The sequence below is a fragment of the Sceloporus occidentalis genome, unplaced genomic scaffold (genome assembly GCF_023333645.1).
Source record: "Sceloporus occidentalis isolate IW3139 unplaced genomic scaffold, rSceOcc1.0.p SCAF_79, whole genome shotgun sequence".
Lineage (NCBI taxonomy): Eukaryota > Metazoa > Chordata > Lepidosauria > Squamata > Phrynosomatidae > Sceloporus > Sceloporus occidentalis.
This window is the reverse complement of record NW_028317059.1, coordinates 1627651-1652554: the sequence shown is the minus strand read 5'-3', so window position 1 is coordinate 1652554 and position 24904 is coordinate 1627651. Positions and strand designations below refer to the sequence as shown.

Genomic DNA, 24904 nt, shown 5'->3' with positions numbered 1-24904 from the left:
GGCGCCATTCCACAAGCCCCTCCCAGACCAGGACCAAACCACGCCCCCCAGCCGTCCATCAATCCTCCTGCAACGTGCAGCGTGCCCGGGAGGCGGACCGACGACCGGAGGACGGGTAAGTATACTGGCTCCGGGAACTACTGTTCCCGGGGCTGAAGCCTCCCCGTGTCCTACTACCTCGGGCGGAGGGTCGTCCGCTGTCCGGGAGGATGTTTTCCCGGGACCCGCGGACAACCCTTCGCCCGCTACTAGTGCCGCGGGCGGAGGACCGACCGCCGTCCCGAACGGCCGGCGTACGGGACCCGCGGCCAGACCTCCTCCCGGCGGCGTCCGGAGCCGGGACAGAGACACTCCCGGCTGCGTCCGGAGCCGGGACGGAGACACTCCCGGCTGCGTCCGGAGCCGGGACGGAGACACTCCCGGCTGCGTCCGGAGCCGGGACAGTGACACATATATATATATATATTAGGTACTGTGATGTTTTAACCTCGGGGCAAAACATAAAATTAATTGACAATATTGAATATAATAAAATACGTAGCTACTCCACATAGGGGTAGATATAACCTGTATAATATCAAATCATGGTAGTAACAGGTAGGTATAAATGGTGTAAGAACAAATAATAATGATAACATAAAAAGTGGCTCTATGAATTCTAAATCTATAATTTATAATGCTGTGAAAAAAAATGTGCAAACATAAATTTATACCTGATAAAGTCTACTAACTTATGTCTATAGACATTCACGTTTTAATTATAATATACCCAATAACCATCCCCAATTAAAATTATGCACTCACTGGCATAGTGTATAGTTGCAGTGATTATATCCACCAAGCATATACTCTTTGTGGATCAGAAAGGGATGTAAACAGTAAATCACTCACCCCTTTAAAGGGGCAGTAGTCTTATCTGGGACCCTCCTATTTACCATAGCCTTAAGCCAATCTGATATTTTAGCATTCTCGCTATCAATACCACTTCTCAAAGTATTCAAGTAGTTATTCACTTCACACACGTGACTGAACTGTAGTTTCACTTTACATGTATTTAACAATCACATATCAAATAAATGAGGAAAATGTCAATTTTTCATTCAGCCCTGCTGGGGCCATAGTTTTCGATTGTACAATCCAAAATGTCTCTCGCTGTAATAAGGTTTTACCTCGGTCACCCCCTCTTCGGGACTCGGGGACGTGGTCAATCGCTATGAAGCGAAGAGAAGATAACGGATGTTTCCAGGGAACACTTGTTAAGTACTGCAGTCCAATCTTTACATACTCGGGCTTTCATTCTCCCAATAGTGGGTATATTACTTATTCGAAATCCTCTGGGGATTTGTTTAGATTTATAGTAATCTGAAAGGAACAGTCCATGTAAATCCAAGTCTATTTCTTTGTTCTTTAGTCGTAGCAATCTGCTAACAGCAGTCACAGTCCCATCATGATCCCATCACAGATCTCCCTATTGGCACAGATTTATATTAGACTAATTATCTAGTTAATCCTAGTAAAGGTTGCCATGACGTCACGCGCATTGTGAACACTTCAGGTGCGGTAAGTTCTGTTCCTAATTATTGTAATTACACATAGTATACATGTTAGACACGCTATGTCTCTGTTATGTCCTGATGAAAGTCTGAAAATAAAAGACTGAAACGTTGACTTGTAACACAAAGCTTTGAGAGATTTATTGAAACCAAGTCCCAGGAGTGCCGGTAACTATTTTTGGAATCTATATGGATTAGTGCTTCAGTTACCAGGCACCGGGCAGAGTAATTAAGGTTGGTGTGCAATTGTGTACTTTGGATTATATATATATATATATATATATATATATATATATTATATATATAATAGATATATATTATAATTAGAATTCCTGTAAATAACATTTTTATTCGGATTCTTAGACAAAAGAATGAAAATACATACATCTAGTGTCCGCAGTCGAAAAAGGAAAATGATCCCATGAAATGCTGCGGAATATGTACAGAGGAATCCATAATAAGATACAATGAAATAGAAAGAAACAAGCAAAGATACAATGGATCCATATCAACAAATAAAGGCGAGTGAGCCAGCAGGCTGGTGCGTTATGTTGTCATGAAATCAGTACAGAGTGAAAAATGATGAATCCGAATTAAATCTTTTTTTAGTTTTTCTAAACAGAAAAAACAAACAAACAAACAAACCGCAAACTAGATGCCCAAAGGGGCTAACAAAATAATTAAAAAAAACAAACAAAAAAAAAAAAAAAAAACTAAAATAACATTGGAAATACAGAATGACTCATGTGAAGGCCTCTCATGTGTTAGAACTCATGGCAAAATAAAGAAACCAAGTGAGGTGTAGAATCGTCATATTACAATGCAGTGCGAGGAACCACTCAAATAACCCGGCGAGATTTGGTCAAGAAACAATGCATGGCATAGTGGGAGACGGCGTGGGAGGAAAGTATGTCAAATACGAGAGCGCGGTCAACCCCTACAGCAGGACCACTCACGATGAGTGTAGGAGCCATTGAACATGCTGATGTAAGGAAAAAGAGTAAATACAAAGGTATTACAAAACATAAAAAGGTATTACAAAACATAAAAAAGTTGGGCGGGACTGTAAGCAATAAACACAGTAATGGACATAATGTAAATAAATGCGTGAATCAATCATCAAGGGAAACGGTATCACGATTATTGAGCCAGGGAGACCAAATTTTTTGATATAGTTCACAGGAAAGAGAGGATTGATGTGACATCTTTTCTAAGGAGCAGTGCCTATCCAAGACAGTCAAAACCTCAGATAGAAGTGGAGGGGTGGCAGATTTCCACGAGCGTGCAATACATAACTTTACAGCTATAAAAAAGTGGACGACCAATTTACGGACAGGACTAGGGGGGGTCTCAGGGAACATATGTAGTAGTGCAGTTTCCGGGAGAGGGTCTAATCTAATATGAAGTAGGGAACTGATAATGGAAAATATCTTCCTCCACAATGGAATTATTACAGGACAAGACCACCACATGTGTAACATTGTGCCATCTTGGCCACAACCTCTCCAACATGATCTGGAGTAACCAGTGACCATAAAGGAAAGGCGGACCGGCGTCAGGTACCAACGACAGCTAAGTTTTTTGTGGAGTTCCAGATGGTTTAAACAATGGGAAACACCCTGCATCATTGATTCAGCTTCTAACCAGGATTCTAGAGGAAACGTGGTCTGCAACTCCCTCTCCCAGGCCTGCATGTGAGATAATTTAGTGCTAGTAAACCTGGAAAGCAAAAGGGAGTACCAACATGAAATTGCTCCCTTAATATTCGGAGCCGACTTAAATAGTTTTAAGATCGGGTGTAGAATAAGGGGAGATGGAGTCACTGGGGTGACCGTGGTGTGAAGTGCATGACGGATTTGTAAGTACTTGAAAAAATCATGATGTGAAATGTTGTGTGTGCAAGTAAGATGGCTGAAAGGAGCTAAAGTACTACCTTGATATAGGTCACCCAAGGTCTTTAGTGTTGGGCGAAGCCAGTTGCGTAAAGTGAAATTAGGAATGAGAAGTTCCAATGCTACTAAAGGCGTAATAGAAAAAAAACGAGCGAGGGAAGGAAAACGTCGGAGGGTTTTCGTCCAAATGGTCAACATATAGGCAGTCGTGGGAGGTAAGTCCGGTAGAGGAGGGTGATATGTGCGTTTTGTCCATAGGAGTTGAGAGACTGTATAGGGCGAGAGGATAGCATCCTCATGTGTAACCCAAACCGGAGAGTTGGAAGTGGAATGAAACATTAAGGCCTGAGATAATATACAGGCCTCATGATAAGATAGTACATGCGGGATACCGAGGCCACCTTGAAGCCTAGGGACAAAACGGGTTCGGTTAGCGATCCGTGATTTACCCTTGATTTTAGTGAAAGTAACAAAATAAGTTTGTATGGAATGTAACAGCATCGGGGGAGGAGCAACAGGCACCGTACGTAGAACATATAATAGATGATAAAGCTTCCAGCCTACATGTCAATAGAAGCAAATTTGGCTCTCATGCAGCACCGAACTAAATCGCACCGATGACACCATGGATTCTTCAGGTTCCAGCTCTTTAGTCCCAATAAGAGAGGATTCTTTAAAATACTTCAGTTATGGTCGCAAACCCAAGCCAAAAAAAGTATTTTTTTGTGGACGATTTTGTCTTACATTAAATGTATAAATGTTTGTAGGGGAGGATGTGATGTTGTGGTTTTTGTTATTTGACATCCATAATATTATGTGTTCATATGTATTGTGGCTAACAGTTTCTGGGTCCTACCACCCTGGGAGTTATGGGAGTTATATTCCATAATTATCTAGAAAGACATAGGTTGCCCCATTTCTTCTTTATACACTTTATATCAAAACATTACACACAGAATAGATTTAAAGGTATTTATTAACTTAACTAAACTTAACTAAACCTAACTTAACAATAACGCTTCTCACCACCCAGAACAAAGAAGAAGTTCAGATATTGCATGGGATGGGGAAGTCAAGGTCCTTATTTTGCCCTGCGATGAGTGGCACGGGCCTTTCCAACTTGGCGTCCAATGCGAGGAGCCCTCACAAATCCTGGAGGACGGAGGGTATCCTTGGACGCTGTGGGGTAACTGAAAGGGTTTTTCAAGACTTCGCCGGGGGGGCGAAGATTTGGACGTTGGAGTCCGCAGGGAGCCGGGATGTTGAGGTTGGTCATTTCCCGGAGTCCATTCTGGTTCTGCAGCTGGCTGGCTCTGAGCTCGTTTTGAATGGTGTGGAACTCCATCAAGGTGGCATTGAGCTCCTCTTGTAGCCTCTGAAATTCAGCCTCTACGTTCTGAGCTCTGTTATTAGAAGCCTCCAGTTCCCTTTTCAGGTAGTCATTCAAAACTGCAGATTCTGTGTGCGCCTCCTTCAAACGGTGATATTCTTTTGTAGCAGACACACAGTATTCAGCCAATTGCGCCAAAGCTTCCGGTGATGACCCTATCTGTCTCATTACTGCCTCCACGTCGTGTCTCTGAGACTGCAGGACCTTTTCCACCTTCTCCTTATCTTTTAACTTCCTTTTCAGTGTCTCAGTTTCCTCCACGGCAGCCTTTGTTTGGACCTGATGTTGATCTAAAACCCTCAGCTGTTGTTCTTGTCTTGAATACAATGTTTCCATCTCCCTAATACGTCTCTCCAAGTCCTCGATCTCAGCATTTGCCATAGCGAGCAGTTGCTGCTCTGAACACGCCATGTCCTCCCATTGCTTCTCCTGCTGTTCTTTAAAGGGAAGAAGGCCATTTAATCTTTCTTCTTCCCTCTTAAGCCATTCGGCATCAAGAGTGTGTCCATCATGTTCTCCAAAATCAAAGAACAGTTTAATCACTCTGTCGCCCACGTCCGCTCGACACTGCGGGCATGTTAGTCTCGGAGCCGAGACCAACCAGTCCAGTATGCAGTTCAGATGGAAAATATGACCGCATGCGATCGCTGCAACACTGGAAACATTCTCAATTGGGTCAATACAGATACTACAGTATGCCCGGATGGGCATGGCTGCACTCCGCTGAATGAGTCTACAAACACACTGTCACCTCTAAACCCTCCAGTAAAATGTGTACACGCTCTTCTCTGATACCTGCAGTGTGTGTTCTAAGGTTTGTGATGTCATACAGCACCCAAGCTATCTCACATGACTTGGATGTAAACATGCTGAACTGCCTACTGGTGGATGTTCTAAGGTTTGTGATGTCATAGAGCAACCGATGCATGTTCCATGACTGAGGATGTAAAAACTGCTTATACGACTATATATATATATATATATATATATATATATATTCCAAAAATAGTTACCGGCACTCCTGGGACTTGGTTTCAATAAATCTCTCAAAGCTTTGTGTTACAAGTCAACGTTTCAGTCTTTTATTTTCAGACTTTCATCAGGACATAACAGAGACATAGCGTGTCTAACATTTATACTATGTGTAATTACAATAATTAGGAACAGAACTTACCGCACCTGAAGTGTTCACAATGCGCGTGACGTCATGGCAACCTTTACTAGGATTAACTAGATAATTAGTCTAATATAAATCTGTGCCAATAGGGAGATCTAAGTGAGATGCCCGTGTATTATTAGTGTCTAGTGATATGATGCCTTATCAAAAAACTAGGCTCATATATATATAAATATTAGGTACTGTGATGTTTTAACCTCAGGGCAAAACATAAAATTAATTGACAATATTGAATATAATAAAATACGTAGCTACTCCACATAGGGGTAGATATAACCTGTATAATATCAAATCATGGTAGTAACAGGTAGGTATAAATGGTGTAAGAACAAATAATAATGATAACATAAAAAGTGGCTCTATGAATTCTAAATCTATAATTTATAATGCTGTGAAAAAAAATGTGCAAACATAAATTTATACCTGATAAAGTCTACTAACTTATGTCTATAGACATTCACGTTTTAATTATAATATACCCAATAACCATCCCCAATTAAAATTATGCACTCACTGGCATAGTGTATAGTTGCAGTGATTATATCCACCAAGCATATACTCTTTGTGGATCAGAAAGGGATGTAAACAGTAAATCACTCACCCCTTTAAAGGGGCAGTAGTCTTATCTGGGACCCTCCTATTTACCATAGCCTTAAGCCAATCTGATATTTTAGCATTCTCGCTATCAATACCACTTCTCAAAGTATTCAAGTAGTTATTCACTTCACACACGTGACTGAACTGTAGTTTCACTTTACATGTATTTAACAATCACATATCAAATAAATGAGGAAAATGTCAATTTTTCATTCAGCCCTGCTGGGGCCATAGTTTTCGATTGTACAATCCAAAATGTCTCTCGCTGTAATAAGGTTTTACCTCGGTCACCCCCTCTTCGGGACTCGGGGACGTGGTCAATCGCTATGAAGCGAAGAGAAGATAACGGATGTTTCCAGGGAACACTTGTTAAGTACTGCAGTCCAATCTTTACATACTCGGGCTTTCATTCTCCCAATAGCGGGTATATTACTTATTCGAAATCCTCTGGGGATTTGTTTAGATTTATAGTAATCTGAAAGGAACAGTCCATGTAAATCCAAGTCTATTTCTTTGTTCTTTAGTCGTAGCAATCTGCTAACAGCAGTCACAGTCCCATCATGATCCCATCACAGATCTCCCTATTGGCACAGATTTATATTAGACTAATTATCTAGTTAATCCTAGTAAAGGTTGCCATGATGTCACGCGCATTGTGAACACTTCAGGTGCGGTAAGTTCTGTTCCTAATTATTGTAATTACACATAGTATACATGTTAGACACGCTATGTCTCTGTTATGTCCTGATGAAAGTCTGAAAATAAAAGACTGAAACGTTGACTTGTAACACAAAGCTTTGAGAGATTTATTGAAACCAAGTCCAAGGAGTGCCGGTAACTATTTTTGGAATCTATATGGATTAGTGCTTCAGTTACCAGGCACCGGGCAGAGTAATTAAGGTTGGTGTGCAATTGTGTACTTTGGATTATATATATATATATATATATATATATTATATATATAATAGATATATATTATAATTAGAATTCCACCGCGCATAATTTAAACGATGATAAAGCTTCCAGCCTATATGTCAATAGAAGCAAATTTGGCTCTCATGCAGCACCGAACTAAATCGCACCGATGACACCATGGATTCTTCAGGTTCCAGCTCTTTAGTCCCAATAAGAGAGGATTCTTTAAAATACTTCAGTTATGGTCGCAAACCCAAGCCAAAAAAAGTATTTTTTTGTGGACGATTTTGTCTTACATTAAATGTATAAATGTTTGTAGGGGAGGATGTGATGTTGTGGTTTTTGTTATTTGACATCCATAATATTATGTGTTCATATGTATTGTGGCTAACAGTTTCTGGGTCCTACCACCCTGGGAGTTATGGGAGTTATATTCCATAATTATCTAGAAAGACATAGGTTGCCCCATTTCTTCTTTATACACTTTATATCAAAACATTACACACAGAATAGATTTAAAGGTATTTATTAACTTAACTAAACTTAACTAAACCTAACTTAACAATAACGCTTCTCACCACCCAGAACAAAGAAGAAGTTCAGATATTGCATGGGATGGGGAAGTCAAGGTCCTTATTTTGCCCTGCGATGAGTGGCACGGGCCTTTCCAACTTGGCGTCCAATGCGAGGAGCCCTCACAAATCCTGGAGGACGGAGGGTATCCTTGGACGCTGTGGGGTAACTGAAAGGGTTTTTCAAGACTTCGCCGGGGGGGCGAAGATTTGGACGTTGGAGTCCGCAGGGAGCCGGGATGTTGAGGTTGGTCATTTCCCGGAGTCCATTCTGGTTCTGCAGCTGGCTGGCTCTGAGCTCGTTTTGAATGGTGTGGAACTCCATCAAGGTGGCATTGAGCTCCTCTTGTAGCCTCTGAAATTCAGCCTCTACGTTCTGAGCTCTGTTATTAGAAGCCTCCAGTTCCCTTTTCAGGTAGTCATTCAAAACTGCAGATTCTGTGTGCGCCTCCTTCAAACGGTGATATTCTTTTGTAGCAGACACACAGTATTCAGCCAATTGCGCCAAAGCTTCCGGTGATGACCCTATCTGTCTCATTACTGCCTCCACGTCGTGTCTCTGAGACTGCAGGACCTTTTCCACCTTCTCCTTATCTTTTAACTTCCTTTTCAGTGTCTCAGTTTCCTCCACGGCAGCCTTTGTTTGGACCTGATGTTGATCTAAAACCCTCAGCTGTTGTTCTTGTCTTGAATACAATGTTTCCATCTCCCTAATACGTCTCTCCAAGTCCTCGATCTCAGCATTTGCCATAGCGAGCAGTTGCTGCTCTGAACACGCCATGTCCTCCCATTGCTTCTCCTGCTGTTCTTTAAAGGGAAGAAGGCCATTTAATCTTTCTTCTTCCCTCTTAAGCCATTCGGCATCAAGAGTGTGTCCATCATGTTCTCCAAAATCAAAGAACAGTTTAATCACTCTGTCGCCCACGTCCGCTCGACACTGCGGGCATGTTAGTCTCGGAGCCGAGACCAACCAGTCCAGTATGCAGTTCAGATGGAAAATATGACCGCATGCGATCGCTGCAACACTGGAAACATTCTCAATTGGGTCAATACAGATACTACAGTATGCCCGGATGGGCATGGCTGCACTCCACTGAATGAGTCTACAAACACACTGTCACCTCTAAACCCTCCAGTAAAATGTGTACACGCTCTTCTCTGATACCTGCAGTGTGTGTTCTAAGGTTTGTGATGTCATACAGCACCCAAGCTATCTCACATGACTTGGATGTAAACATGCTGAACTGCCTACTGGTGGATGTTCTAAGGTTTGTGATGTCATAGAGCAACCGATGCATGTTCCATGACTGAGGATGTAAAAACTGCTTATACGACTATATATATATATATATATATATATATATATATATATATATATATATATATATTCCAAAAATAGTTACCGGCACTCCTGGGACTTGGTTTCGATAAATCTCTCAAAGCTTTGTGTTACAAGTCAACGTTTCAGTCTTTTATTTTCAGACTTTCATCAGGACATAACAGAGACATAGCGTGTCTAACATTTATACTATGTGTAATTACAATAATTAGGAACAGAACTTACCGCACCTGAAGTGTTCACAATGCGCGTGACGTCATGGCAACCTTTACTAGGATTAACTAGATAATTAGTCTAATATAAATCTGTGCCAATAGGGAGATCTAAGTGAGATGCCCGTGTATTATTAGTGTCTAGTGATATGATGCCTTATCAAAAAACTAGGCTCATATATATATATATATTAGGTACTGTGATGTTTTAACCTCGGGGCAAAACATAAAATTAATTGACAATATTGAATATAATAAAATACGTAGCTACTCCACATAGGGGTAGATATAACCTGTATAATATCAAATCATGGTAGTAACAGGTAGGTATAAATGGTGTAAGAACAAATAATAATGATAACATAAAAAGTGGCTCTATGAATTCTAAATCTATAATTTATAATGCTGTGAAAAAAAATGTGCAAACATAAATTTATACCTGATAAAGTCTACTAACTTATGTCTATAGACATTCACGTTTTAATTATAATATACCCAATAACCATCCCCAATTAAAATTATGCACTCACTGGCATAGTGTATAGTTGCAGTGATTATATCCACCAAGCATATACTCTTTGTGGATCAGAAAGGGATGTAAACAGTAAATCACTCACCCCTTTAAAGGGGCAGTAGTCTTATCTGGGACCCTCCTATTTACCATAGCCTTAAGCCAATCTGATATTTTAGCATTCTCGCTATCAATACCACTTCTCAAAGTATTCAAGTAGTTATTCACTTCACACACGTGACTGAACTGTAGTTTCACTTTACATGTATTTAACAATCACATATCAAATAAATGAGGAAAATGTAAATTTTTCATTCAGCCCTGCTGGGGCCATAGTTTTCGATTGTACAATCCAAAATGTCTCTCGCTGTAATAAGGTTTTACCTCTGTCACCCCCTCTTCGGGACTCGGGGACGTGGTCAATCGCTATGAAGCGAAGAGAAGATAACGGATGTTTCCAGGGAACACTTGTTAAGTACTGCAGTCCAATCTTTACATACTCGGGCTTTCATTCTCCCAATAGTGGGTATATTACTTATTCGAAATCCTCTGGGGATTTGTTTAGATTTATAGTAATCTGAAAGGCTCTTTAGTCGTAATAACAGGTTTCAGCATGTACTGGCTGACTTGGCATGATAGGAGTGTGAATGCTAACCGCAAACACTCTTTTTATTCCCAGGCAATCAGTAAATGCCGGAACCTAGGCATGATGGGACTGTGATTTCTGTCAGCAGATTGCTGTTAGCATTCACACTCCTATTATGCCAAGTCAGCCAGTACATGCTGAAACCTGGCTAGCTACCCCCCTTGTGTATTGATGCTGCCAGCAGTATGAGGTCTGCACTTACAGCCACCCTGTACCAGCATGTATTGGTTGACTTGGGATGATAGGAGTGTGATTGCTTATGAGGTCTGCACTTACAGCCACCCTGTACCAGCATGTATTGGCTGACTTGGGATGATAGGAGTGTGATTGCTAACAGCAATCACAGTCCCATCATGCCTAGGTTCCGGCATTTACTGATTGCCTGGGTATAAAAAGAGTGTGTTTGCTGTTAGCATTCACACTCCTATCATGCCAAGTCAGCCAGTACATGCTGAAACCTGGCTAGCTGGCCCCTTGTGTATTGATGCTGCCAGCAGTATGGGGTCTGCACTTACAGCCACCCTGTACCAGCATGTACTGGCTGACTTGGGATGATAGGAGTGTGATTGCTAACAGCTAACAGCAATCACAGTCCCATCATGCCTAGGTTCCAGCATTTACTGGTTGCCTGGGTAGAAAAAGAGTGTGTTTGCTGTTAGCAATCACACCCCTATCATGCCAAGTCATATTGTTGATTTTTCGTGTCCAATTGTGGTGTGTTACTTTTAATAAAAGTGTGGTTACACACTAAAATTGGACACAAAATACCGGTACAATGCCCAGCCAACCAGTACATGCTGGAATCTGGGTATGCCTGAGATTGCTGTTAACAATCATAATATATAATTTTTTTGTACAATTTTGGTGTGTAACTTATTTTTATTAAAAGTGTGTGGGGGGGTCATTTTCAGTTTCGGCTAAGTGAACCCTGAATTTTCTGTTTTGGTCCAGAATTTTCATTTTAGTGCATCGCTAAAACTATTTTATTTTTACTTTTCCAGAATCCTGAATTTGTAGTCACAAAACTTTCTAGGCCCAGAAATCAGTGAGAGGAAAAGTAAAGGTTTTGTGTCATTTACTTTATTTTAATTTGCATATTTTATTAAAGGCCATATTTTCTCACAGTGAAAAATGAGTGCGGCCCGCGCACGGATACAATTCTGATGAAGTGGCCCACTGCAGAAAAAACTTGGACACCCCTGTCTTAGACCCACAAACAGGGGTAGCCTATTCCCAGTGGCGGATCTACCGGGGTCGCAGGGGTCGCGACTGCGACCGGGCCCCGGCGGCAGGGGGGCCCAAGCCAAGGGGCCGCCCGAAATCTTTTTTACGTTTTTTTGGGTTTTTTTTAAATAAGGCAGGGGCGTCCAACATGCGGCCCGCGGGCCAAATGCGGCCCGCGAGACCTCGAGGTGCGGCCCGCGTAAGATCGGCAGCCAGGGCAACCGATCTTACACGAGCCGCACCTCAAGCCCTGCTACTTACTTGTGGGAGGGTCTTCTGGACAGCACAGAGGAAGCGGAGTTCACGTGACTTCCTACTTCCTCTGTGCTTTAGCAGAGAAGGCAGAGGGAGGCCGCGCCCCCTGCTGAAGTCTGTGAGCGGCATCGAAGGGAGATGCAGTGCAGGTAAGGGGGTGGGGAGGGTGTTTGAATGAGTGTGTGATTGAGGGAATGAATCTGTGAATTAATGATTATATGAATAAATGAGTGTGTGTGTGTGTGTGATAGCATGGATGTGTAAGTGCTGGAACCTAGGCATGATGGGACTGTGATTGCTGTTAGCAATCACACTCCTATCATGCCAAGTCAGCCAGTACATGCTGAAACCTGGCCAGCTGCCCCCCTTGTGTATTGATGCTGCCAGCAGTATGGGGTCTGCACATCACTTACAGCCATCCTGTACCAGCGTGTATTGGCTGACTTGGCATGATAGGAGTGTGATTGCTGTTAATATGCCAAGTCATATTGCTAATTTTGTCCAATTGTGTGTTACCTACTTTTATTAAACATGTGAGTTTTTATTATTATTTTTAAAGGTGGGGGTCATTTTCAGTTTTGGCTAAGTGAACCCTGAATGTTTTGGTCCAGAATTTTCATTTTAGTTCATCCCTAGAATAAATCTAGGGAATCCTGAATTTGTAGTCGCAAAACTTTCAAGGCCCAGAAATCAGTGAGAGGAAGAGTAAAGGTTTTGTGTCATTTTACTTTATTTTAATCTGCATATTTTATTAAAGGCCATATTTTTTGTCACAGTGAAAAATGAGTGCGGCCCGCGCACGTATACAATTCTGATGAAGTGGCCCACTGCAGAAAAAACTTGGACACCCCTGGATTATGCCCTTTGTACATGCGCCCCTTTTTCTTTGATTTTTTACAGATATGATTCAATATGTAAATTGAATTTGTTGAATTAGTTGAAAAAAAATTGTTGGGTAAAAATCATGTTTTTTTGGGGGGTGGGGGGGTGAGGGGGTGGGGGGGCCCTTAACAGATTCTCGTACCCGGGCCCTGAGGCGTCTAGTTACGCCCCTGCCTATTCCTGCTGATGTGGAACTACAACTCCCATAGTTCACTGCCACTATCCTAAAAAGGAGCAATCTTACGACTCCTTAAGCAAAAATAATCAAAAGATAAATTAACAGAGTTAAGTAACGCAGGCATTTCCAGGAAATGATGTATAATAAACCTAAACCTAATTTTTTAAATGTCATTAAATAAAATAAAGGAATTATTTCCCTGAACTGAGATTATTTTTCATCTAAATTGCAATGGATACAAAAATATTTAGATGAAAGGAAACATTTCATTTAAATATGGGGCAGCGTTACTTTAATGATCAAAAATCATATAGGAAAGCAGCATGGTGTAATCAGGGTGTAATGGAGGCATAATCTACACATCAATGTAAGATAATTAGATAGGTACATCTTAAAACCATTTACAAGAAAATATATGTCCCTCCAGCCTCCGCATGCCCCACAAAATGTCTCTGCGTGAACATATAAGCTCACACTCCATATAACAGTGAACAGTCTATGTGGGACTCGTCATAGAATGGAATTGGTTGCTATATATATATATATATATATAATGTGTGTGTGTGTGTGTGTGTCCTGGAAGAAATAACCGATAAGGCAACCCTATGTCACTGAATAGAAATTGATGTATTTAAATGCTGTTCTGTGCATGACAAAATAATTCCCAACTCAATTAACATTGGGAAATTCAAATAAACTCTATTGTCATAAGTGGAATTAAATGAGTTTATCCAACGTATGTATACATACAGGGGCGGGCTGGGCCGGGGGGCAGGGGGGCAATTGCCCCCCAGGCCGCCCTAAATCCGGGCCGGTGGGCAGGACGGACGACCGGCAGACGAGCATTCAATGCGGCTGCGGCCGCAAAGTTAAAAACTAAGCGACCGCGAGCAGGATTGAATGCGGCAGTCATGCGTACCTGGCGGGCGGGGGAGGGGGGCGGTCCGCCCCGGCTGCCGCTCATCTGAGGGCTGCCACCATGCCGGCACGCCTCCAGAAACGATGCGCGCGGCAACTGTGGCTGTGCGCCGGGACTTGATGTGAAATCCCGGCGCACAACACTGAAGCCACGCCCACCGTCTTCCGCGCTCAGTACACCGGAAGGACAGGAAGAAGAAGAAGTAGAAGAAGAAGAAGAGGAGGAGGAGGAAAAGTGAGAGTGAAAGAAGAAAAGGTAGGAGAGAGTGGATTAGTAAGTGTGTAAGAGTGATGGGTGTTATGCTGAATGTAAGTGTGTGAGAGTGATGGGTGTTATGCTGAATGTAAGTGTGTGAGAGTGATGGGTGTTATGCTGAATGTTTGTGAATGAGGGTTCCAGATAGCATGGATGTGTACGTGTTGGGGGATAGCTTGGCATAGGGAGTCCGTAATCACATTCCTTTCATGCCCAGATTCCAGCATGTAGTGGCTGCCTAGGCATGATAGGAGTGTGATTGCTGTTATAAATTATTTTTTGGTCCAACTTCGGTGTGTTAACACTTTTATTGGACAGAATAATTCAATGACAGTATTAATATATATATATATATAATTGCAAACAGCAATCACACTCCTATCATGCTAAATCAGCCAGCACATGCTAGAACCTGGGCATGATAGGATTGTGATTGTTGTTATATATGTGTGTATGTGTATGTATATATATATATATATGTTAATATTGTTGTTGATTTTTTTGTCTAATTTTGGTGTTACTTTTAATAAAGTATTTTAAAGTGAATGCTGAATTTTTAGTTTCAGTCCAGAATTTTCATTTCGGTGCATCCCTACTATATACTATGCCAGTCACTAAAGTGGTAAGCCTACACCACATCAATGTTTGGCTTAGTATATAGTGATAGGGGTTGTCAGTGTCTGGCTCAATCTATAGGCACACATTGACGGTGGTACCGCGTAATCCCTAAGCATATAATGATAACAAATATGCTGTACCCCTGTCAATGTTTGCCTAACCATAGAAACTATGCAGTTTTAAAGTGTGGGGGGGGGGTTCCACATACAGGGTCTGCCACAGGTGCCAAATACTCTAGGTACCCCCCTGCATCATGCGGCAGTCAGACCCAACGGCCATTCCTCAGCTCCTCTTCCCACGTCTTAAAAGTGGTGGGATGAAGAGCTGAGGCATGCGGTGCGTGCACGCCGGCCACTTTAATTTCATTAGGCGCTGGTGGAGTGACTGCCCCACGACGGCCGCTTTCAATGTCGCTCGCAGCCGCTTTGATGGTGCAATGGGCCAGTTGACTAGACTTGCCCCCCAGGCCTTAGGCTGCCAGCCCTCCCCTGTATACATACATATATAGTCTTGAATGCTACAAACAGAGAAGTCTCATTCAAGGATTGGGTGTGTAGTGTGGAGGAGACCTAGGCTTGGTGTGGTTAGAGTTAATCTCCTCTGTTGCATTCAAGATCCTCTTGAGCTCCGATACCCCCTAGAGCAGTCCATGCTTCCTCCTGCCCCCCTCCTTTTTTCTCTTGGCAATATGTAAGGGTTGGGAAATTGGGGGGTTTAGGCATGTTGAGGTTCACAGCTCGAGTCGCTTTCTGCGTGGACTCTCATCTAGATGCTACTTATGATTGGTATGATACTCTTTACATACATATTTATTTTGCTTCTGTTTTTGTATGCCTAACCTTTCTTCTCCCCTTATCCCTGTTCTGTTCCACAGTGTAATTATTCACAGTAAAATTCTACGTAAACTTTTTTCTTAAAAAACCCACAAAAAACATGCCCTTTCATCAGAGGAATTTGTCACTATGACAATGTTATAGTTGGCTCTGACGATGTAAAACAGATTAATTTAGTTTTGTTCCTTTTCTTTCAGTCAAGTAAGATTAACTAAGTTTGGGAGAATAACATTTTTATGTGAAATATATACTGATAGTTGGAATTTTAACATTAATTCAACTGAAAAATATGTGATGAGAATTAAAGGTTACTTTTTCACCCTAACTGTATAACTAATTTGCATTTTCTCCTTACGTGACTCGTCACAGTAATTCACTTACTATGAAATTTGAAGAAAATACTTAAAGGGAAATTATCTTTAAATTTTTAGTCTGCTCTTGAAAGATGTGCAAGAGCCGCATAAACGAACCATCTTGGGTATATAAATATTTATTAAAGCACTGATGTTCTCTGCTTACGCAAAGGCCATGTTGGCAACAGAGCCTCTGTAGTGGATTCAGAATCTTTTTGTCTGCACATACACAATGAAATGTTCTTGTTGGTGAATTGTGTTATAAAGATTAATGCTAGAACAGGGGTCCACAACTCTCGTCTTTGAGGGCTACAAAGAGGCCACAAGTTTTACTTAGCCCAGCTTTGAGCACAGGCATCTCAATGAAATATTCATGCAACTGCTTGTTTTGAAGCAAGGCAAAAAGTAGGACTGTGCTGTGATGGTTGGTGGTATTATTAGCTTATTCCAAATGGTGTTCGGTACCGAAACCAATAAATTAATACAACCAGTATAACAAAAAGGCATTATATGGTGGGTGCTTTGATAACCTTTTGTTCTTTTGCAACATGGTGGATGCTCATGTGGTTTCATCACGTAGGAGCATTTGGCCTAATTGCATCTGATGTGTTAGATTTTCTGTGCTATCTAAAACCCAATGTGGAAGAAATTGTAATGTGAAGAGCCCCCTACATGTATATAAGTGGCTCCAAATTGGTTGTAGTGATCCACTGGCACCCACCCCAAGGGTGTAGGGAATAGCCTGATTGCATTTAGATAATACCATTTTAGAATAGTCCACATAAATGCATGGATTAGTACTGGGAACTAAAACTCACTTTATTGAGAAGATTCTCACCCTGAGACTTCTTTTTTTAGATTTTTCTGAGATCTGACTACTCATACTAAAGGCATACACAATAATCTATTCATCTCCATCAATGAAGTTGCCTGAGTGAAACCGATGCATGCTGGGACATCAACATTTGTACTTGTGAATATTGAATCATTATATGTGTATAGTAGACTTATGCAAATGGACCATTCATTTTCAGACAACAAATTTCATTTCCTGCCCTACCAGATGAAAATCGGAAAGTTTTTTTGCATTCGGAAACGAAATTCGTTATCAGTCAAGCTCAATCACTCTTTTATGCTCTCACACTCTTGTTCATGTGTCAGGCTCCAAGGCCTGCTCCACGAGGCTCCTTACCTGCTGTTCCCTCTGCAATCTCCAGTTGAACACGTGCTGCGATCCGCGTGCGTCTCGAGGTTGGTGACGGCAAGGGGGCGTGTCCTGGCATCCGTGGACCCTACCTCATTGGCAGAGGCTGGGAAGGCGGTGAAAGAGGCTGGCAATCCCTTCGGGGGATTGCATAGTATGGTGGGAGAAGGCAGGAGCACTCTGGAGTTAGAGGGAGGGGCTTTACCTGACAGCCCATATAAAAACCCTACACACCCTTTATTAGGTGCCTAGTTATTGAGCTTATTAGCTGGCTTTGCGCTGCTCAGACCCTATTCCTTTTGTGATTATCCAGGCACCCGACTTTGGCAGTGTTTACTGGACTTTGTGTATCTCACCTATCCTGACCCGGCTCGTTACCCGTTTTTGCACCTTGCCGCCTGTCCTGATCCTGGTTCGCCTCCCGGACTTCGCTTTAGCCTTTGTTCTCATACTTCTCCACCTTGCTCTACGCTCCCAGCACACCCTGGCATCATGTTCTCTCATGCTCTCTCTGAGCTCCCCCTACCTTCTTCAACGACCACTTCGGTGTCCGCATCTTCACTTCTTCTTTTCCATCTTCTTTCTTCTGTCTTCTTTCTTCGTCCACTGCTCCAAAAAGTCTTCATTCTTCATTCACTTCTCCATGGACAACTGGATATGGGCTCATGGTGAACTTCTGCAAAAGGGCGGATCCTCCAGGCACACCCTCTCCCCGATTGGAGGAACGAGGGAGAGCCTTTCCTCATGCCATTTCACGGAAGTGCACAGAGAGGCCAAAATAATGACCCGGTTTGTTAAAGGCATTGTGCAGCACTTCAGTCTTCCACACTCCAAAATGCACAGCTTAACAGACCAACCAGTTTGGTGCCAAACAAAGCACAGGGTCAAACAAGCACTGCTTAAAAAGACGGCATTGTGATTTTATATATTAATAACGCACAGGCTATAACTTACAGCTCCAAGAAGATAAAATACTCCTTCCGTGTTTCAAACACATCAACCAGTTGCAGGATGTTTGGATGTTTTACCCTGCAGAAAATTGAAGAGTTTTATTGAGTGCATGAGATACATGTATCTTCTAAACATTGATGATTGCACTTGCCCCACGGAGCTTCGCACAAACTCAATTCCAATTTCTACTATTGAAAGAAAACTAGAACATCAATGTATATACAGTATAACATGTAAATATATATAGAAACATCATGGTCTTACATATAATGTGTGTAACTAGAATTATCATTAAATAGTTTTTTAAAAATGTCTTTTAAGTTTCTAGAAAGAGCTCAAATAGAGGCTCTCTGTAAGCAGCAGATCCACACTCTGGGGACAGATAGTAAGCACCTGAGGGGTAATGTGAATACATAACAGAGGTGGCAGAAAGCCGTTTAAGAAAAAAACAAGGATATTTCACATAATTTTTCAGAATAGAATATAACACATTAAGTGGCAGACTGGGGGCTCCTTATCTCACTTTTATTCTACCGGCTACAGCCTTGTTGGCTGAGTGTGTGGTAAGTGCATGGTGGATATTGTTTTTATCTGGGTGACAGCCCTGACCTGCCGGCAGGAGATCGGCTATGGGCTATATTATTACATACAGCTTGTGTGATTTGTATTGGGAACTCACATTTTCAGGATGTTTATTTCATTCTTAGCCGCTTTCCTCACTTTGCGCCCATCTCTCTTCAGAAATCGTTTGCATGTATAAAGTTTCCCAGACGATTTCTCTTTGGCACGAAATACTTCACAGAATTCCTCCCTGGAGATAAGCAGCGATATGAGTGGGAAAGGAAGCTGATTGAGCTGCTGCTCATTGATCTAACCATTGTAGCGTAGCCTGGAATGTCTTAGTAAAAGGAGAAAAGTGGGTACCCCACATCAGTCAGTTACCTATGGAGGCTAGAGAAAGTACTGGGAGGGACAGAACAGGAATCACAGCTTTTAATTGTAACATAGAGTCAGCATTTAATCCTAAATGGGTTGTATGCTGGTACCATCCCTGTGTTTGTGTGCTCCATGTGTGAGGATGCTGGTTGTATGTGTAAGAGGAAACACTTATGTGTTTAGAATACTCACGTCTTGATAAGCTGGCCCAGGTCATATCTGTCGCTCACTTCTGTGGGGTGATTGTAATCCTTTTTGTCACCTAAAGTCACACATCCAAACGGCATCGCCCGCCTGGAAACAAAAAGGACATTAGTAATAGACTGCTCTTACATTTCCGTTTAATGAATGCCATTTTACCGGATAACAAAGCCTGCACTTATGCCCAGTGATTCTTCTGCAAAGGACAGAGTTGGTTCTGCTTAATGCACCAGTAACTAATAGTACTAATAAACCCAGGAGGTTAGATAATGAGGGCTTTGGAATATAACAGGCTCTTTAGGCATCCTGTAGCAACTGGCAAACCTTTGTATAACCCTACATAACCTCAATCGCTAAAATTAGACTAGTTCTTTTTAAAATCAAGCATTATCTAATCAGTTTCATGTATTATTTGACATTATAGAGTTCAGTTTCAAACTGCAGCTCTTCTTTCAACTTTACATAGAATTTGGCAGGATCCACAGTCACAGGAGACTTCGTTGGGCACAATGCTGAAACTGCTAAAGAGTTTTGCAGCAATTACCAACTCGGGACCAATTTGGTTGCTTAGTACAGAGAGACCTATGACTTCAGCACATTTTAAAGGGACGGTCATATCCAATTTTGTTTCTGTTTAAGCACATGTGAAACAACCTGATTTTGTGTTACTCATGTCCAACTGTCAGTGAAATAAGAAGCTTTTCAATTTCCTGCTGGCTAAGTTTCTTGATACCTGATCCTGGTCTACTGGTTTGACTACACATGCATTCTTCCCTAGCACCAGGGATCAGGATAGATGTGGGATGTGGGACTTTTGTATGGCAGCGGAGAGCTAGACAGCTGAACAAGATAATATGTCATCAACCAAAGGCTGTGGGCAAGGGAAGTTGGTTTCTTAAATAGAGGCAGTCAACAAAATACGGCATGACTTTAACTTTAATGTGCAGCTATCAGTTTTGTATAAAGTTTTCCATACTGATGCACCGAAATTAAAATTGTGGACCGAAAATTCAGCATTCACTTGGCTGAAACCGTAAATGACCCCCCACCTTTAAAAAAAATAATAAAAATAACCACACTTTTATTAAAAGTAACACACCAGAATTGGACAAAAAAAAACAATATTAATATGTATATATGTGAATGTTAACAGCAATCACACTCCTATCATGCCCAGGCATACCCAGATTCCAGAATGTTGCCTGGGCATGATAGGAGTGTGATTGTTGTTAACAATTATATAAATATATATATATATAGTTGAATTTTTCTGTGTCAGGTGTGTAGGGGTTGAAGCACAGCGCGGAGAGACACCAGGTTAAGTAGCAGATGCAAAACCAGGGTATCGTGCAACAGCAAAAGTTTTATTCCACTGTGTAATAACAAAAGGCAAAAGAAAAGTAGAGAGAATCAGCAAAGTCCATTAAGCAAGCCAAGGTCAAAGTCCAGAGAATCCAAAAAACAAGTATCCAGTAAGGAGGTATGAGAATACAGGAAGGGACTTGAACACCGGCGGGCACTCCTTGACACGGGGTAAGCGGCCAAAGATGCCAGCGCCCAGTGGAGTCCGTTCCCGGGTGAAGATACCCGCGGACCATGGGGAACCAAGGTAGCTTCCTGACATTCTATCCAAATTTGCCGTGTTACTTGTGGTTAACACACCAAAATTGGACAAAAAAAAACCAATCACAATATTAATATATATATATATATATATATATATATATGCCTGTTAACAGAAACCTCACTCCTATCATGCCCAAGCAACCAGTACATGCTGGAACCTGGGCATGATAGGAGTGTGATTGCTAACAGCAATCACACTCCTATCATGCCAAGTCAGCCAGTACATCCTGGAATCTGGGTATGCCTGGGCATGATAGGAGTGTGATTGCTGTTAACAATCATATATATTTAATATAGCAATCATACTCCTATCATGCACAAGCAGCCAATACATGCTGAAACCTGGCTAGCTGCCCCCCTTGTGTATTGATGCTGCCAGCAGTATTGGGTCTGCACATCACTTACAGCCTCACTATGCCATTCTTCCCCACCCCACTTACACATCCATGCTATCATACACACACTCATTCATTCACGCATTCACAAACATGAATTCATATACTCATTCATTCAGATACTAATCATTTACAGATACTCATTTACAGATACTTATTTATTCCCTCAATCACGCATACTCGTTCATACAACCTCCCCCGCCCCCTTACCTGAACAACTTCTCTTGTTACGCCCAGGGGAAGCAGGAACGGAGCAGAGTCATGTGATGTGCATTCATGTGACTCAGCTGGGTTCTTGCTTCCCTTGGTTGGTACAAGAGAAGCTGCTCGCATAGGGCATTTTGACGATAATGCCGTTTTCGGACGATATATTTTGGGCACTGATATATCGGTGCATCCCTATCTCATAATTAAAACAAAAAAGCTTGAAATATGTCAAGTGGGAAGAATTAAATGTAAAGGCATGTGCTAGAGCAGTATAGAGAAGTTTGGAAGGATGTTGTAGGGCTTTCTTTAACAACATGGTAGATCGTGCTGGCAGGTGAGTAACGATGCAGTGAAACCAGTTTATAAAATGATATAACACTAAACATACAAAACTTTAAGTGTTTGTTTAAGACAAAGAAACACATAGAGCTGTGGATTAGGTTTTTACCTGAGTTTCCAGTTTTTAAGTTAAAAGTGAATATGTGAAACTGCATGTCTGAATTATTAGCAGATATCCAGCAGTTTTACCAGAGCAGTTCTTCTGCAGCGGGGTTCATTCACCATGGTAACCGACGGGCATGCTAATTGCTCCACATTTACAGCTATGCACCAGAATTGTTTTTTGTACATAATCTTATTACAGTTACAACAGTGTAGTGTTTTTCATGTGCCAACCAGGTTACTGGAGCAGTAATAACACATGATACCATCACATCATACCCTCATTTCTTCCACAATAGCCAATATTTTGGAGCAATGGTTGAACTACGGACAACCGGGACATTTGTTTTGACCAAAATGAATGGTTTCATCAATTATTGCAAGTCACCCCGGTCTTGAAGCAGCAAAGCAGCCCCAGACCATAACACTATCACCAATGTGTTTGACTTTTGGTATTAAGTTCTTATTGTGGAATGCTGTGTTAATGCCAGATGTTCCGGGACCCATGTCTTCTAAGAAGTTCCACTTTTGATGTAACTTTCAGTCCCCAGAATATTACCCCCAAATCATGGGGTCGTCGAGATATATTTTGGCAAATATGAAACAAGCCTGTTTTTGTTTTGGTCAGCAGTGGTTTTTGCCTTGCAACTCTACTATGGATGCCATTTTTGCAGTCTCTTTCTTACTGTGGAATCACTCCTAGGAAGGTTCACCACTCTTCCATTATCTCCATTTAAAGATAATGAATGTCATTGTGGTTCACTTGAGTACCAGAGCCTTAACATTTCTTTGTAACCCTTTCCAGACTGATAGATGTCAACGTCTTTGTTTCTCATCCGTTCTTGAATTTTTTTAGATGTAGGCATGACGTGCTGTTTTTTAAGACCTTTTAGCTTCAATTTGCAAGCCAGGTTCCGTTTAATTGATGTTTAGATTCAACAGGGCTGTAATCATGCCTGGGTGAGTCTAGAAATTGAACCTAATTATCAATTATATTTGGTTAATTGGTTGATTTAGTAACTGAAGGGGCAATTACTTTTTCACACAGGGTCAGGTAGGGTTGGATAGCTTTTTTTAACTTCTATACATGAAATCATTATTCAGAAACTGCATTTTGTGTTTACTCGGGTTATCTTTCTCTAAGTTTAAAATTAGTTTGAGGATCTGAAAGATTTAGGTATCACAAATATGCAAAAATTGAAGAAATCGGGATGGGGTAAATACTTTTCACAGCACTGTTACCATCTACTTCTACTGGGCTATACAGGCGCTCTGAATTGTTTTTCCTACACCTGCTCATAGCTGATTCCATTGTATCATACAATCCATCCGCAGTTTCTCCCTCTACCACTCACACACAGTTTTGGGTCCAGTAAGTGTCTTTTATCGTTAAAAGGAAACTATGGAACAGATGCTGTCATAAAGAGGATAGAGATTTAGGTAAATATTTGAGGACTAGAAGAGATTAGTAAAGCGAGATAGTTGAAATGTAGAATCAAACAGAAAAAAAATGCAGAAGTGGGCTGGGGAGCGATGGTGAAAAACTTGTAGAAAGAATGCATAGAGAAGAATGAGAATATGATGTAAGGCTTGTATACATTTCTACCATGGAACAGAGAGCAGTTTCTTGTGCATGCGTTCTCCCGGGAGCAAGTCAGTGTGCACCCACCGAGCGATGTATAGTGACAGGACGCAGGGGCTCAGGACTCACTGACCTGGAAAGCAAGCACTTAGGGGGAATAGAGTCAAGCTACCTCTAGGACTAGCTCAGCATTAACCAATTCACGGATAAAGCAACTAGCAATGCATGGCCGTGCAATACATTGAAATAATAAAAAGTCTTGGTGATAAAATGATGGGTGAGATACCCAGTACTGCAGCTAGATGGTTAGGGATTGCATTACTAAACCTTCATGGTGCAGGTTTGATTTCTTTTGGAATTTGGGCTTGAGGGATTAAAAAGGTCTAAAATTTAGATTTGTTAGGCAGTGATGGCTATATTATGTATCAAAAACCAATGTATTACAGAACATAGTTCAATGGAGAGACAAAGTATAAAACATTCATACTTCCCAATAAAAACTTCACATAAACTTCACATAATGAAAATAATTATATTCTTCATCATCAACAGTCACAAAAGCATCAATAATAATACTAATACTAATAATGTACTTTGTGTGAATTCTGAGTGGGCAGAAGCAGAATTAACACCTTTCCCACTGGAAGTAAGTCCTTTCTCTTCAGATGAGGAAGCAGTGAAACATTTATTCAAAAGATTTGATACTAAGGTTTTAGGATGCCGAAAATCAGCCGGTTCTTCCAATGTCCTTATTTTGCGTGAAAGTGAGAAATAAAAAGATTGAGCCTTCATTTCCAGTGTAGGAAAATAAAACATATAGAACAACTACATTGCACAACAACACGTTGTCTCCTAAACAATAAAATTAATTTTAAAATATCGAGCATACATAGCTCGGCAAATTCACAATTCAAAGAGTTGTGCAAACACCCTGCCAGGAGCTGGATCGTCATTGACTTCAGTAGGTACCCAGGTTTCCAGCTGGGTTCAATTGAAACTCAAATGAAGCACAATTGAAGTTTAAAATTTGATGGATGTTC

At 41.4% G+C, this 24904-nt stretch overlaps 1 protein-coding gene across 1 annotated transcript in view; it reads right to left on the bottom strand.

Moving 5' to 3' along the window:
* Positions 1-19699, bottom strand: part of LOC149285381 (caM kinase-like vesicle-associated protein) — a 56058-nt gene extending 36359 nt beyond the window's left edge. The window contains exons 1-3 of the mRNA XM_089495421.1: positions 19605-19699; positions 19156-19287; positions 18480-18554 (exon numbers count right to left, since the gene is read on the bottom strand). Coding sequence (XP_089351547.1) covers positions 18480-18554; positions 19156-19287; positions 19605-19699 — 302 coding nt within the window. The remainder of the gene's footprint in view (positions 1-18479; positions 18555-19155; positions 19288-19604) is intronic.
* Positions 19700-24904: the final 5205 nt, after the last annotated feature.